General features: G+C 41.8%; 1 protein-coding gene across 1 annotated transcript in view; it reads right to left on the reverse strand.

The window, feature by feature from the left end:
• Positions 1-15,546, reverse strand: part of LOC120917631 (V-type proton ATPase subunit d 1) — a 120,304-nt gene that overhangs the window by 62,397 nt on the left and 42,361 nt on the right. Inside the window, exon 2 of the mRNA XM_040329080.1 lies at positions 4,811-4,982. Coding sequence (XP_040185014.1) covers positions 4,811-4,982 — 172 coding nt within the window. The remainder of the gene's footprint in view (positions 1-4,810; positions 4,983-15,546) is intronic.

Consider the following 15,546-nt stretch of genomic DNA (forward strand, 5'->3'; position numbering starts at 1 on the left):
TCGGCTTTTTAACACCTTTAGCATTTTTAGCGTTCCCTGCACCCTTAGGAGCCATAATAAACAAATCTGAGATACTCCGCTAATATACAACTAACTGTAATAGCTGGAGAAAAACACACATTTAAATAAATGAGGAAAAAAATTAGGCTAGGGTAATGTTAGACAGAAAACTAAACTTCCCAAAACCTAACAAGAGATAGCAATATTGAGCCCCAAGGGCTTAATCATATCCTAATATTGCTTCCCTTAATGCTGGGCTAAGAGAGTACCAAATGCTAAGTACTCTGACTGCTACTTAGTACACCGGCTTTTCAGAGAAAATATGAGCTTAAACAGCTCTTTAGCAAGGTGTGTACAAAAAAACGGCCACTAGGTGTCACTGTGTCAGCATAACATAGGCAAACCTATCCTGCTCAGCTCAGCATCGCTGCTCCGTGTCCCTTCACAGCCTTCAGCAAACTGACAGGCTAAATAGAGTTTTCCCTCTGATGTACAGAGGGGAGGGAACTCCCTGGGCGTCCCCCGCCCCTCCACGCAGCGTCGGCGCCTATAACAGTGCGCGCGCGCTCCCGACGCCGCTCTACAGGAAGCAGGAAGCAGAATCCATGTGGGGAGAGGAGCCCGGGAGCTGCTGGAGACACACAGACATCAGGAAGTAAGTAATTTAAACCTGACATGCTCCCCTTTACATTTCATGGAGCAAAAACACCTTGTAGCAGCAGTCTATTAGCCCAGCCAGAGGAACAGTATACCTGGGTGTTTGAGCCATCCAGTCATGCAGACTTTGTGGTTTCTCTTTAGCCCATGCACAGAGGCATAAAAAAAGGCTTTTCCCCAGAGTCCCCTGTGGGGAGCCCACTGACAAACCAAGTTCCGTAGGCCCCCCGCTTACCTTTCCACGCCGCAGGGTATTGCTCATGCAAGAGGCCCAATCTTCCCCCTTCACCGTGGGTATGGTCATAGACCTTCAGGGACCGGGGTCCAAGTCAGGAACACCACACACCTGGACCTATACAGCACTACTGGCAGCAGGTATCCATAGGTTAAAAAACCCAGTCCTGGAACCCAGAGTCCAGCCCTCCAAGGAGAGGCATTATAGGCAAAACCCCATCCACGAATTGGGGCCCGGGTACCGTCCACTTTGGCTATGAAGCACCTTGGACGGATCCGGTCGGCTGGCCCTGGTCCCAAGGACAAACTGCAGGCACAACCTTCAACGTGCACCAACACCTAAGACACTGGCGAAAAAACTGAGGTACTCCCACTATGGGTGGGGGTTATATAGGGAGGGAACTTCCTGTCGGAGAGTGCCAGTGTCCATCACCTGAAGGTACACTATATAACCCATATGTAATGGCTATGCTGCTCTGTGTCCCGTGATGTACGATAAAGAAAATGCATATTCTTTTAAAAGTGAAAACTAAAAAAAGTAGTATGGGAGAACAAAAAAAAAATAGTCATCTAGGTGGATGCAAAAAGCTGGCCTGAAATTAAATATTAAAGCGGGGGTTCACCCCAAAAAAATGTTTTAACATTACATTCAGCCGAGTTGCCGAAAGAAGTCGAACGTCGGTGCGGCTCTATACGGCGCCTGCGCACCGACGTTCGGCTTCTTTCGGCAACTCGTGACGCGCAGTATGCGACGGTTGGAAGCCAATCAATGAGGAACGCCCAGTACCGCAGAAGACATACCCGGAAGCGGCGGTGAAAATACGGTATGTACGGGATAGAATAAAAAAAATAGCCGATTGTCATTATGACAACTCGGCTGAATGTAATGTTAAAAATTTATTTTTTGGGTGAACCTCCGCTTTAAGAAAACTAAGATCATGGCAGATTTTATCTTCCTAGGCTCCAAGATCACGGCAGGCAGTGACTGTAGCCATTAAATGAATAGGCGCTTGCTTCTTGGGAGCAAAGCAATGGCAAACCTAGACAACACTGTAAAAAGCAGAGACACCACCCTACCATCAAAGTGCAATATAGTCAAAGCTATGGTATTCCCAGTTGTAAACCATGGCTGTGAAAGTTGGACCATAAGGAAGGCTGAATGATGAAAAATTTATGCTTTTGAACTATGGTGTTGGAGAAGACTCTTGAAAGTCCCTTGGATGGCAAGAAGGTCAAACCAGTAAATCTTGAAGGAAATCAACCCTGAATATTCACTGGTAAGACCTGAAGTTCCTGAAGCTGAAACCCAAATACTTTAACCACCTAATGCGAAGAGAGGACTCACTGGAAAAGACCCTGATGTTGGGAAACATGGAAGGAACAAAGTAGAAGAGGACGACAGAAAAACAAGGATAGATAGATAGCATCATTAAAACAATGAACTTGAAGTTAAGCAAGCTCCGGGAGGCAGTGAAGGGGGAGTACTATTAACCCTGAAATCCCACTTCGTTATAAAAAGTAGAAAGATTTGCTCAGGACAACAGAACTAAAAGCAGATAAAAAGTAATTTACTGTGTAAATGTTGCTGTAGGAGATGTAAAATTAAAATAAACCACAATCATATACTTCTAGGAGACAAGCTATGTAAATCGGCGATAAAATACAGATTAGTTACCAAGCATAAATATTCAGAATGGCACACATTGTAACAGAGAACAAAAAGGTATATGAAGGATAAACGATAAGCACACCATATAAGAAGTCGTTACAGGCCACTGAACTGTTTGTGGTGTAACAACAAGAGGGCAACTGGAATGCACGTTATGATGCCCAGGAAATTCTAATATTTCACTGTGATTTTTATTAAAGTGTTCTGTCCAAGGGACAAAGGGAATGTCCAAGGGACAAAGTACAAGTAGAACTTGCTCCCATCTTCCTAGGTTCTGTCTAAAGCTAGCTTCAAGGTCGGACAAGACGCCACGTGCAACAGCTGTCCGGCCAGTTAGCAAGGTAATGGTTGCTTTAAAAAACCACAATATTCTCCATTTCCAAGCACTGAACCGAGACAAGCTCCTCACAAGGAATACAGGGGAAGGTAGGTGTAACGGTCACCACCGTTTACGACCTTCCATCACATCCAAGACAGCTTATCGACACTCCAACCGACAGGACCCGTTCCCATTTCATTTGCCCAGAATCAAGACGAGACACAGCTCTGTGCTTGTTCCAAATGTAATGATACTTTAATGGTTTCTTCTCAGCTTTTTATACAGTACAAGGCATTAAAGCAACAATGAGATCCCCACCCCCCTAATCACACACTAAGGCTAATTACTAAACATTCCTTAATTAACAGCATAACAACAAAACACCTTCACCCACTGAGTTCCCTAGGCAGACGTTTTGTCTCCGCATACAGCTTGACACCTATTCACACCTCTGAGCATCAACAGGCTGTAGACAGTGTTATCACACAAAAAGTATTTAGCATGCATAATTAGAGTTCTGGGAGCAGACCTGGGTTAACACCTTTACACAAGGACAATGGAATGTCTTCCAGGAGCCCTGACTCAATTAGCATGTCACTAGTCAGGGCTAAGCATAGAATGAGTCACTATTGACTGGTTGGGCCAACATCTTGCAGTATCTCAAAATCCTGCAATACGAACTGTCAGTGATGTCCTATCTCATGTAATACATGAATTATGATTCACTTGCCACCCCATGCCCAAAAGGCACAGGGTGGACTCAGACCCAAGAGTTATCAGTGACGCTGACACAGGAGTATCCCCCATCCTCACAAAGTCTCTGGTTGTCCCGGGTCATTCCGTTACAGTAGGCTTGTCAGCCAAGACCTTCCAGGCAAGCAGGACATTCTTGGCGACGGAGAAGAGTGCTGTCTATCAAAGCAGCTGTCTCCTTACTAGCTGCACGGTTGGACAGGCATGTAGGGAGAAGACCTCATAGCTGGCTATAGACAGCACCTAGGAAAATTTTGCAAAGTATTACATGTACTTTGTCCCCTAGGAAACAAAATATTCATAAAAACTGAAGTTAGATTTCTTTAAAATACTGAGACTTGGACCAGGAAGTGGATGATGGACCAACTCCTTTCGCCTCACTACTGGTTCACAAAATGTAGTGAGAAGGAACAGCAACCAATGACAAGGTAAAAGAAGTGGGGAAAGAAAATCACCACCATTATTTGTTCAGTAAGTTTTCTTGCTAGTTTGATTTACACATCATAGCTTTCAGCTTTCCAGGGGTACCCAGAAACTTGAGAAGACTCCGAGGTCATACGCACACTGGTGCTGCAACTACATCCCTTTGGCAGTTTTACTAGTTTTATTATATATACACATTAGTTGCTTTCAGAACAACCCCAGCCAAAAATATATTATATAATATATATATATATATATATATATATATATATATATATATATATATATATATTTTTTTTTTTCAGATGGCCATGGGAACAGTGATTATTTTTGTGCAGTTTTTATTGCCGTCTGTGACATCACTGTGGCATTTCATCTCACGTCCTGTTACTGTGACGTCAGAAAGAAATTAGGGAAGCGGCATCATTGGTACAAGAAGACAGTTCTAATAACCTGACAGAGGTTGTAACTCGTCCTTATTTTAACGCAAAAAAAGGTTTTTGTTGTAGTCTGTGCCCACTGAATAGATTTCCCGTCACTCCCTGTTCGTTAGGAGGAGAAATCTCAAAAAGAACAAAGATAGAAAAACCCTTTTCCACGCCACAACTAAAGTAGGGCACAACTGGAGTGGGGCTTTAATAATCTGAAATACCAATTAATATAATTGGGTGCTCAGTGACAATAAAACAAACGTACAACAATATGATTATATGGGGTCAAGTGTTGGCCTGAGTAAAACTATGCTCTCTACTTACGTAATGTAATCCAAGAAGCTGCCGAGTGGTTCATACGATTGGTTCCTCATGTGTCTAAATTCCACAACCATCTTTTCCTTCAGCTTGTCATCAATGACTGAGACAGCAAGCGGTGAGGCTTCATTGGCCAGGAATGTGCCATAGTCTGTGCTTTGAAGATGTAACTTGAGATCTGTGCGACAGGAAATAAGAGAAATTAGAAAAATTAAGATGACATTTCAATTTATTTTCCACCATCTTTGCTCGAATTAGTACCATGACCTTATTATATTTATATATATGTATTTTTTGAATGGTGTGGAGCACTGGAATAGTCCATGTGTTTAATATAAATCATGTTTTTTTTGTTTTGGCATTACTTGCCAGCTTTATTATCTAGGAACCTCAAGGGTGGTCCTTAAGAAAACATTAGGTAGAGAAAAGAATCATTACAAGCAGAAGTACCAGAGATTAGTGAAGAGTACGCTATTAAAAACAGAGCCACAGTGGGGGTTGGTTTATTAAAAATGAAGAGTACAAACTCTAGTACAGCTGAGCATTGTACCCAATTAGCTTCTAATGTCAGCTTGTTCAATTAGGCTTTGGAAAGAAAAACCTGGAAGCAGATTGGTTTCCATGCACATCTGCACCAGATTTTGCACTTACCAGGTTTAGTAAATCAGCAGGCTGAGGAGGTGCTGGACACAGTCAAAGTGGGCTGAGCTGCCACAAGCCGATTAGGAAACAGGCAAAGTAGAGTGACAGGGGTGTGAATCTCAGACTGCCCCAGGAGTGAGATGTGAGGTGCAGTGTGAGAGGATTGCTGGAGTGGGTGAAGGATCACTGGACTGTATGTGTATCAAGGCACCGAGTACTGGGTATTGTGAACAGTGGGCACTGTGAGTACTGAGGATATCGAGGGCCATGAAATAAGTGATCAGGAGAAAAAGGATAAGAAACTCAGGGCCATGCGATCAGTGAGAAGAGGATGCAGGGGGCTGTGTGACCAGGAGGAGAGGACCCAAGGGGCCAGGTGATCAAAAAACAGGGAGGAGACGCTGGAGGCCATGTGACCAGTGAATGAATTGAGAGGATGCTGAGGGCTATGTGATCAGTGGGCGGTTGAAGACGAAGCCGGGGGCCAGGTGATCATAAAGCAGGGAGGAAAGGATGCTGGGGACTGTGTGATCAGTGAATGGAAGAGGACGCCGGTAAGCGGGAGGGGAGGGCACCAGAGGCTGTGATCAGTGAGTGGGAGCACAGGGAGGGCACGCCAGGGGACGTAGAAGATGGAGCCGAGGACATCGGAGGCTGTGAAATCAGAGATTGGGAGTAGGAGGAGCAGACAGAGGGCCAGGTGATCAGCAAAAGGGAGTTGAAGGAGGAAATTCTGGAGGCTGTGTGATCAGTGAGCGGAAGAGGTTGCCAGGGAGCCATGTGATCAACAAGTGAGATCACAAGGAAAAAGACACCAGGGGCTTTGTGAAAATTGAACAGGACATCAAGGGCTGTGCAGTGAGCGGGAGAAGGGGAGAAGACGCTGGGTGGCCGTGTGAGCAGTAAACAGAAGCAGGAAGAAAGGACACTTGGAGCTATGTGATCATTTAGCGGAAAGAGAAAAAACGCCCGGGGCCTTGTGATCAGTGACAAGGATGAAGTACAGGAAGAAATTACGCTGGGGGGGGGGGGGGGGGCAAGGATGATGATATGGAGAGCTTTTGTTGATAGATGGAGAATGCATAATGGAAATTGGGAGTATATCCTGTTATGCTGGAGAAAGAGAGAAGAAAAAAACGCCTCGAAATGCAGACAGTTTACAGGTTTATTAGGTGCAATAAAATACAAGGGCAACTCACATGGCTGCTTACTAAAGTCCTGCTTTGGCATTGAGGGCCATTCCTCCTCCGTTTTGGCCTCTAGCAACTGGACATGTCTATCAATGACAGTCTCTTCTTTAATTTGGTTTAAAGAGGTTGTAAACCCTTACATACCACTTAGGCCGCGTACACACGGTCGGTCAAAACCGATGAAAACGGACTGAAGGACCTTTTCATCGGTCCAAACCGATCGTGTGTGGACCCCATCGGTCTGTTATACTTTGGTCAAAAAATTTAGAACTTGCTTTAAAATTGAACCGATGGACGCCTAACCAATCGGTCAAAACCGATGGTTAGTATGCAAAAGCATCGGTTACAAATCCACGCATGCTCAAAATCAAGTTGACGCATGCTTGGAAGCATTGAACTTCGTTTTTTTCAGCAAGTCGTTGTGTTTTACATCACTGCGTTCTGACACGATCATTTTTTTAACCTATGGTGTGTAGGCACATCAGGCAGCTTCATCGGTTAACCGATGAGAACGTTCCGAAGGACCAACCGTGTGTACGCGGCCTTAAGCTTACCTGTAGGTGCTGGAAAATATCTCCTAAACTAACACGATTTAAAAGATATTTACAAATTGCCGTACGGCGATTTCTTCTGCGCATTTTCCCTGAGTTAGAAAGGGCACACTGTGCCGTTTCTAGCTCAGGTCATGCAGTAAGTGGCAGCTCCCGTGTGCATCGTGGCCCCCGGAAGGAAGAGGGGTAAAGAATTGCCGCTCGTTGCCATGGAGGAAGACAGGGATATCGCAGGCTTCTCTTGCAGGTAAGTGTCACATAAAGGGCTACTATGCAATGCATAGTAGCCCATTATGCTTTACCTTTGCAGGGGAACAAAGAGGAAGAAAAACCCATCAAGGTTTACTTCCTCTTTAATATATGCACAGTCTGATATTATTTCAGACAAATGAATTATATGAATTTAAAAATATATTTAAGGGGTTACAGGATAACATAACTAGGTAAGAGCAAGTTTTAAAAAGGTAAGTATACAGATTTTTTTTATACATGGTATACAGAACGTTTTTTAAAAATAATTAGTTTAGGCTTTACGTCTACATACTTGTAAAATATTAGTCATGTCTTATGCCAAACTTTCTTCTAAATACCAAAAAGGATAGAGCTATCCAATTCTCCAACTTTAGAGGTTTCTCTGTGAATCACTGGCTTACAAATCCCATGACATGCCTAAAGATCAGCCATATACAAACATACATATAGTATTTTAACATTCTCACTTTTGTCACCAATATAATTGCTTTTCAAATCTTTTCTTAAATCTGTTCTAGGGTTACCATCATAACAACGTTTGGATTTCATGTGCATTTTCTAAATCCAAAAAACAGTTACTTAGGTGCCCAGGGAAAAGGATGCATTGACTGTTTAGGAAATGACAGTCACTAAAAGTCAATAAAATATGACTAGCTAGCTTGGTGTTCAAACCTAAATTGTAGCATTAAAACGTCTGCTTGCCAAAAAAGTAACCAAGTTTCCATTTACCATCCAAGCCTCTTGGGCTCACCGAGTGAAAAATGTGAATATCCCCTATTAAAAATTGAAATGAAATAGGAGATTCTGGGTTCCACATGTCAAAGAATATTAACATATGTTTCCCCTGCCAGAATCTAGTCTTGGGCGGCCAGATAAGTAGCAGAGACTTTCAATTTACACGGTCACTTGGCCAAGACTAGAGAAGATCGGGAAATCAAGAATCATATTGTACACATTATCACAGCTAATTGGTGTGTAGTAGGAGGTGTTGATTACAGACAACCAGCATTTCTGTGAATGTTCCTACATTTTTTTAGAAAACATCTTTGTCCGATCATCATGGGTTTGTTTACCGTAACCATAAGCACACCACAATTGTTTCCAAAGAACATTTCTCTTAAAGAGAATCAGATTTGACTTAAGCAGGAGTCTGAAAATGCTTCCATTATTATGACTGTCCAGTTACTTATGCGTATTTTTTGTCTACTTTGACATTCCAGTTTTAAGTTAGACTAGGACAAAGGGTCAGAGGTCACTTGAGGTCTGACTGTTGCTGCCCAAGTTTGAACACTCAAAGTGTATGAGCTCCGATATTGACAGGCCAGAAACTCTCTGATGACCTCTGAACCTGTAACTGATTTAGCAATGACAGCTCCCATATAAATTTGTCCAGACAGCTATGTATTCACAGAATGTTACACAACAGAATCAATGTCGGTGCTCTTATGCAACTATTGGACTGCGTACAGGATATGAACAATTGAAAAATAAGAAGAGATACGTGCAGTACTGAAAGAGGAGGTTATGATATTGATCCAAGGCAAATGATATGCAATACTTTATAGGTACGGTAAAACCTTGGTTTACGAGCATAGTTTGTTCCAGAAACATGCTTGTAATCCAAAGCACGTGTATATCAAAGCATTCTTTTTACAGGGTATAAAAGAGAAGAGAGGCACCTCTAAGTGTAGCAATAAGTTGCAAAATGTTGTACCTTCATTAAATGTAACTATATTGCTACACTTAGGCCGCGTACACACGATCAGTCCATCCGATGAGAACGGTCCGAAAGACCATTGTCATTGGTTAACCGATGAAGCTGACCGATTGTCTGATGTGCCTACACACCATAGGTTAAATAACCGATCGTGTCAGAACGCGGTGACGTAAAACACAACGACGTGCTGAAAAAAAAAAACGAAGTTCAATGCTTCCAAGCATGCGTCGACTTGATTCTGAGCATGCGCGGGTTTTTAACCAATGCTTTTGCATACTAACGATCGGTTTTGACCCATCGGTTAGGCGTCCATCGGTTCAATTTTAAAGCAAGTTGTAATTTTTTTGACCGAAGGTTAACTGACCGATGGGGCCCACACACGATCGGTTTGGACCAATGAAAAAACGGTCCGTTTTCATCGGTTTTGACCGATCGTGTGTATGTGGCCTTAGAGACTTTTTTTTACACTGTCCTTTTAAAAAGAAAAAAATTTGGATCCCTTTTATTTCTATTACAAGGAACGTAACCATCACTTGTAACAGAAAAAAAGCATGACCAAACCTCTTAAAATGTGAGTCCTGAGGTCAGAAAGGCCTCCGATCTAACATTTAAACTAAGATGCAACAAAAAATAAAATTTCCTCCGTAAGACCATTGGCCGAAATTAAGTTTTGACGTCACTTCCACCATTCAATGTTATGGAGCTGAGTGGGGGCCATCTTTCCCTCACTTGGCTTATTTCTCAGAGGAGAAAGGATGCGATCGTCTCCACCACTAACAACGCTCCCTTAAGCGACGAAGACCACCATAACGCGGCAGAAGGGGGCCACTCCCGCCCCTAATTAAAGTGGTCTTGCGGTGAATCCGCCGCGGAGACCACTTATCTGAAAGCCAGAAGCTCACCATAGTTGAAAATACCGGGGTTTTGACATCACAACGGTAGTTAGCTTCAAATTACAGACGTACGACGACGGCGATTTGTGCCAAGTGGTTAAAGAAGGGTTAGATTATAAAAACATATCCCAAGCTTTGAACATCTCACAGAGCACTTTTCAATCCATCATCCGAAAATGGAAAGAGTATGGCACAACCCCATTCTAACATGACATTGTTGTCCACCTAAACTGACAGGCTGGGCAAGGAGAGCATTAATCAGAGAAGCAGCCAAGAGGCCCATTGTAACTCTTGAGGAGCTGCAGAGATCCACAGCTCAGGTGGGAGAATCTGTCCACAGGACAACTATTAGTCGTGCACTTCACAAATCTGGCCTTTATAAAAGAGTGGCAAGAAGAAAGCCATTGTTGAAAAAAAGAGATCCTGCTCTCTATCTTTTTCCAGTAGTTTTTCCGTTTGGAAAAAGTCTGATGGAGCTTACACACAGTCGGGATTCCCGACCAAAAGCGCTCATCAGACTTTTTCCAACAGGAACACCAATCATGTGTACGGGGCATAACACTGCACATTGCCCTGAACACACCATCCTCACCGTGGAACATGGAGGTGGCAGCATCATGTTGTGGGAATGCTTTTCTTCAGCAGGGACAGGGAAGCTGGTCAGAGTTGATGGGGAAGATGGATGAAGCCAAATACAGGGCAATCTTCGAAGAAAACCTCTTAGTCTGCAAAAGTCTTGAGACTGGGACAGAGGTTCACCTTCCAGCAAGACAACGACCCTAAACGTACAGCCAGAGTTACAATTGAATGGATTAGATCAAAGCCTATTTATATGTTACAATGGCCCAGTTAAAGTCCAGACCTAAATCCATTTGAAAATCTGTGGCAAGACTTGAAAATTTCTGTTCTACAGATGCTTTCCATCCAATGTGACAGAGTTTGAGCTACTTTGCCATGAAGATCGGGCAAAAAAGTCTCTAGATGTGCAAAGCTGGTAGATACATCCCCAAAAGACTTGCAGCTGCAATTGTAACGAAAGGTGGTTTGACAAAGTATTGACTCAGGGGGGCTGAATACGAATGCACGTCACACTTTTCAGATATTTATTGGTAAAAAAATTAAAAATTTAAAATCATTTATCATTTTCCCTCCACTTCACAAGTATGTGCCACTTTGTGTTGGTCCATCTAATAAAAACCATTTACGTTTTTGGTTGTAACATGACAAAATGTGGAACATTTTAAGGGGTATGAATACTTTTTCAAGGCACTGTATTACCTGCACATCTCAAATGCCACTGAATTAAAAAAAGAAAAAAAAAAGTAACTTGTATGGACCAGACAATAACTGGAGAACAAGTAAAGATCGGTCAGTCTCAAGGACACCACCTTAAATGGAATCTCCACCATTCTGACCGAAATGAAATGTTTTGGTTAACTTGAGCCGACACAAATAAACGGCATATTAAAATTGAGACTGGGTCAAAGGCATTAGAAGTATTCTGTAAATCAGAACAAATTGGAATTAAACCCTAGCAGTGTTTAACTTTCAGAACAAGAAACAGACCTCTTTACAGGTCATTAAATACAATCACATGGACATTTAATGGTTGCATTATTGTACAAATTAATGACCAAGATCGAGTCTACTACATGCCTCATAAACCATTACCAGCATTCCATTTTGATACACATCTAAAAACAGCAAGTGGATACGCGAGTGCCTTGGTAAAAATTAATCTACTGGAAATCAATATAAGTTATAAAAGTGGGGCTCCAGCTAAATACAGCTTTGGTTAGAATACTTCTAGGAATGATATATTTTTTATACAAAAGCTAAGTGTTCAAATTGGACATATATATATATATATATATATATATATATATCACCCCGGTGCACTTGCAGACTGTGTACCACCACCACATGGACTGGGGCTTACCAGAAGGTAGCTAATTAACAGCATTCAACTAAATCCACAGCGGGATACCACGGGAGTAAGTATCACAGCACAAGATGCATCTCAGGTCCCGGACAGGCTAGCAGCCGAATATGATGTCCACAGCAGGATATATCAGAGTATAGCGTGACAGTACTTCTCAGTGACCATAGCTTGCAGCCCCTCGGTATACCATGTATAAAAAAAGGAGACCGCAACATAGTGCATTAACGTATACAAAACGATTTATTAAAAAGATAAAGCCTCCTTACACAAGGACGTGTAAAACGAGCGTTTTAAAAACAGGTGCCGGCCGGCATAAACAGGAGCCCTTCCTCCTCGTACAAACGCGGTGACGTCACTGCACGCCGTTGTCCCAGACGCGTTTCGTCATACGTTGAAGTTCCCTAAATAGCTTCCTTTACCTTAGTGCAGTCCTCCTTTACTTACCTCATCCTTCCATTTTGCATTGAAATGTCCTTATTTCTTCCGAGAAATCCTCACTTCCTGTTCTTCTGTTTGTAACTAAACACAGTAATGCGAGGCTTTATCCCTTGTGTGGAGACAGGTTCTTGAGGGCGAAGGGGGTGAGCAGGACGCCCACTAACACACAGCTCCTTTCCCTATCTGCAAAGTAGAGAGTGTCCTGACTTGCCTGCTTGCCCCCTCCCCCCTCAAGAGGCTTTCTCCACACCAGGGAGAAAGCCTTGCATTACTGTGTGGAGTTAGACAGAAGAACAGGAAGTGAGGATTTCTCAGAAGAAATAAAGGACATTTAAAAGCAAAATCGAAGGATGAGGTAAGTGAATTTAGGACTGCACTAAGGTAAAGGAAGCTATTTAAGGGGAAAAAAAAAAAATTGGCTTTACAACACCTTTAACACACACACACACACACACACACACACACACACACACACACACACACATACACATACACATATATATATATATATAGTACATTCACTGCCCTCAAGGAGCTTACAATTGAAGGTCCCCAACTCACATTCATACATTCATATACTAGGGCCAATTTAGACAGGAGCCGAATAACCTACCAGCATGTCTTTGAAGTACAGGAGGAAACTCACGCAGGAAAAGGGAGAGCATGCAGACTCCAGGCAGGTAGTGCTGTGGTTAAGATTCACGACCCTAGTTCTGCTAGGCATATTTGCTAGGCACTTCATTGACCTTCACTGGCTTCCAAGTCTCATGCGACCTGTATATTACCCAAAAGGAAATCCAGCTTTGGCTACAAGGTCACATTACTTGGTATAAATCTTAACTAGGCCACCTTCGGTGCTGAATTAGACATCTTTCGGAGAATTTCTCCTCTAAAAGCTAGAAATGTTCAATCATGTGCCAGATTTTGATAACATTTGCAGACCTCGGTATTCTGAACATTTAGGCCTCATGCACACTGGACACTATAAGAACGGCAGTAGCGTCAGCTGTAGAATGCGAGTTTTGCTATGTTTTTTCATTAGCGTTTGGCTGTATTTGCATTTTTTTTGCAAAACTATACTCTATACAAAAGCACTCAAACGGTGGATAGCTGTGTTTTGCTGCGAGAAAAAGGAGGAAAAAACAGAAAAAAAAAAAAGGAGGAAGATGTCCTGATCATTAGTACAGCCCCCAACAGTGCCCCCCAGTGATGCCAGTTAGTGCAGCCTATCCATGTCCATCAGTGCTGTCTATCCGTGCCACCTATTCATGTTCATCAATGCTGTCTATTAATGTATATCAGTGCCGTCTATGCATGCCGCCTATCCATGTCCATCAGTGCTGCCTATCCGTGCCACCTATCCATGCTGTCTATCCATGTCCATCAAAGCTGTCTATCCGTGCCGCCTATCCATGTCCATCAGTGCTGCCTATCCGTGCCGCCTATCCATGTCCATCAGTGCTGCCTATCCGTGCCGCCTATCCATGTCTATTAATGCTGCCTCTCTGTGCCGCCTATCCATGTCCATCAGTGCTGCCAATCTCTGCTGCATATTGGTGCCTCATCAGTGCCCATTAGTGCAGCCTCTGGTGATTAAATGCCACCCAAAGAAAGCTCGGTCTAAAATTAAATGATAAAAATGTTGTTTGGGTACAGCATTGCATGACCGTGCAATTGTCATTCAAAGCACGACAGCACTGAAAGCTGGAAATTGGACTGGGCAGGAAGGGGGATGAAAAGATAGATAGATACATAGATAGATACATAGATAGATACATAGATAGATACATAGATAGATACATAGATAGATACATAGATAGATACATAGATAGATACATAGATAGATACATAGATAGATACATAGATAGATACATAGATAGATACATAGATAGATACATAGATAGATACATAGATAGATACATAGATAGATACATAGATAGATACATAGATAGATACATAGATAGATACATAGATAGATACATAGATAGATACATAGATAGATACATAGATAGATACATAGATAGATACATAGATAGATACATAGATAGATACATAGATAGATACATAGATAGATACATAGATAGATACATAGATAGATACATAGATAGATACATAGATAGATACATAGATAGATACATAGATAGATACATAGATAGATACATAGATAGATACATAGATAGATACATAGATAGATACATAGATAGATACATAGATAGATACATAGATAGATACATAGATAGATAGATACATAGATAGATACATAGATAGATACATAGATAGATACATAGATAGATACATAGATAGATACATAGATAGATACATAGATAGATACATAGATAGATACATAGATAGATACATAGATAGATACATAGATAGATACATAGATAGATACATAGATAGATAGATACATAGATAGATAGATACATAGATAGATACATAGATAGATACATAGATAGATAGATACCTTCATGGACACAAAATAAATGGGCTGGGAAGTGTAAAGTTTTTCCATAACAGATGATCAGGCATATCTTAAGATAGAGACCACAGTTAAGAATTGGCACAGGTGAGAACTATTAACATTTTTGATAACATGAAGGAAGAATGCCCATTGGCTTACAAATTCTAATATCAACAGTGCTAAGCAGGATGCAAGGGAATAAGGATGTATCACAAGGCAAATTGTTCTATGGATTATGTTATTTAAAATGATCTATGAAAACAATACGATTTAAAATTAGGCAACATGTTCTCCGTGATCAACCATTAAGATATAATGGGACCTCAGGAGGATTCTTAGATGCAAGTTCTGGACTAAATCCATAAAGACTCCAGGAAAAAGAGGATTAGAAGAGATATTTGTAAAGACTAAAGAGCAGATGGATATATAGAATAAGAAGTTCCCACCTGGGTTCGATGAAAAATTGGATTTTAGCCCTTTTCTAATTGTAATGAAAACCAAGTATAACAATGTTCTTTGTGGTTTTGTTTGTTTTCCTTCATATGTATGGCAAAAGTTTTTGATTACTATGTCCTTGATTAGTCTACATTATGAGTAGCTTTTGCAAGTCTGGTTTATTGCAACACAAGATGTACGCCTCTCTGGTAATTATGAGG

Source organism: Rana temporaria, chromosome 11, assembly GCF_905171775.1.
Source record: "Rana temporaria chromosome 11, aRanTem1.1, whole genome shotgun sequence".
NCBI classification, from domain to species: domain Eukaryota; kingdom Metazoa; phylum Chordata; class Amphibia; order Anura; family Ranidae; genus Rana; species Rana temporaria.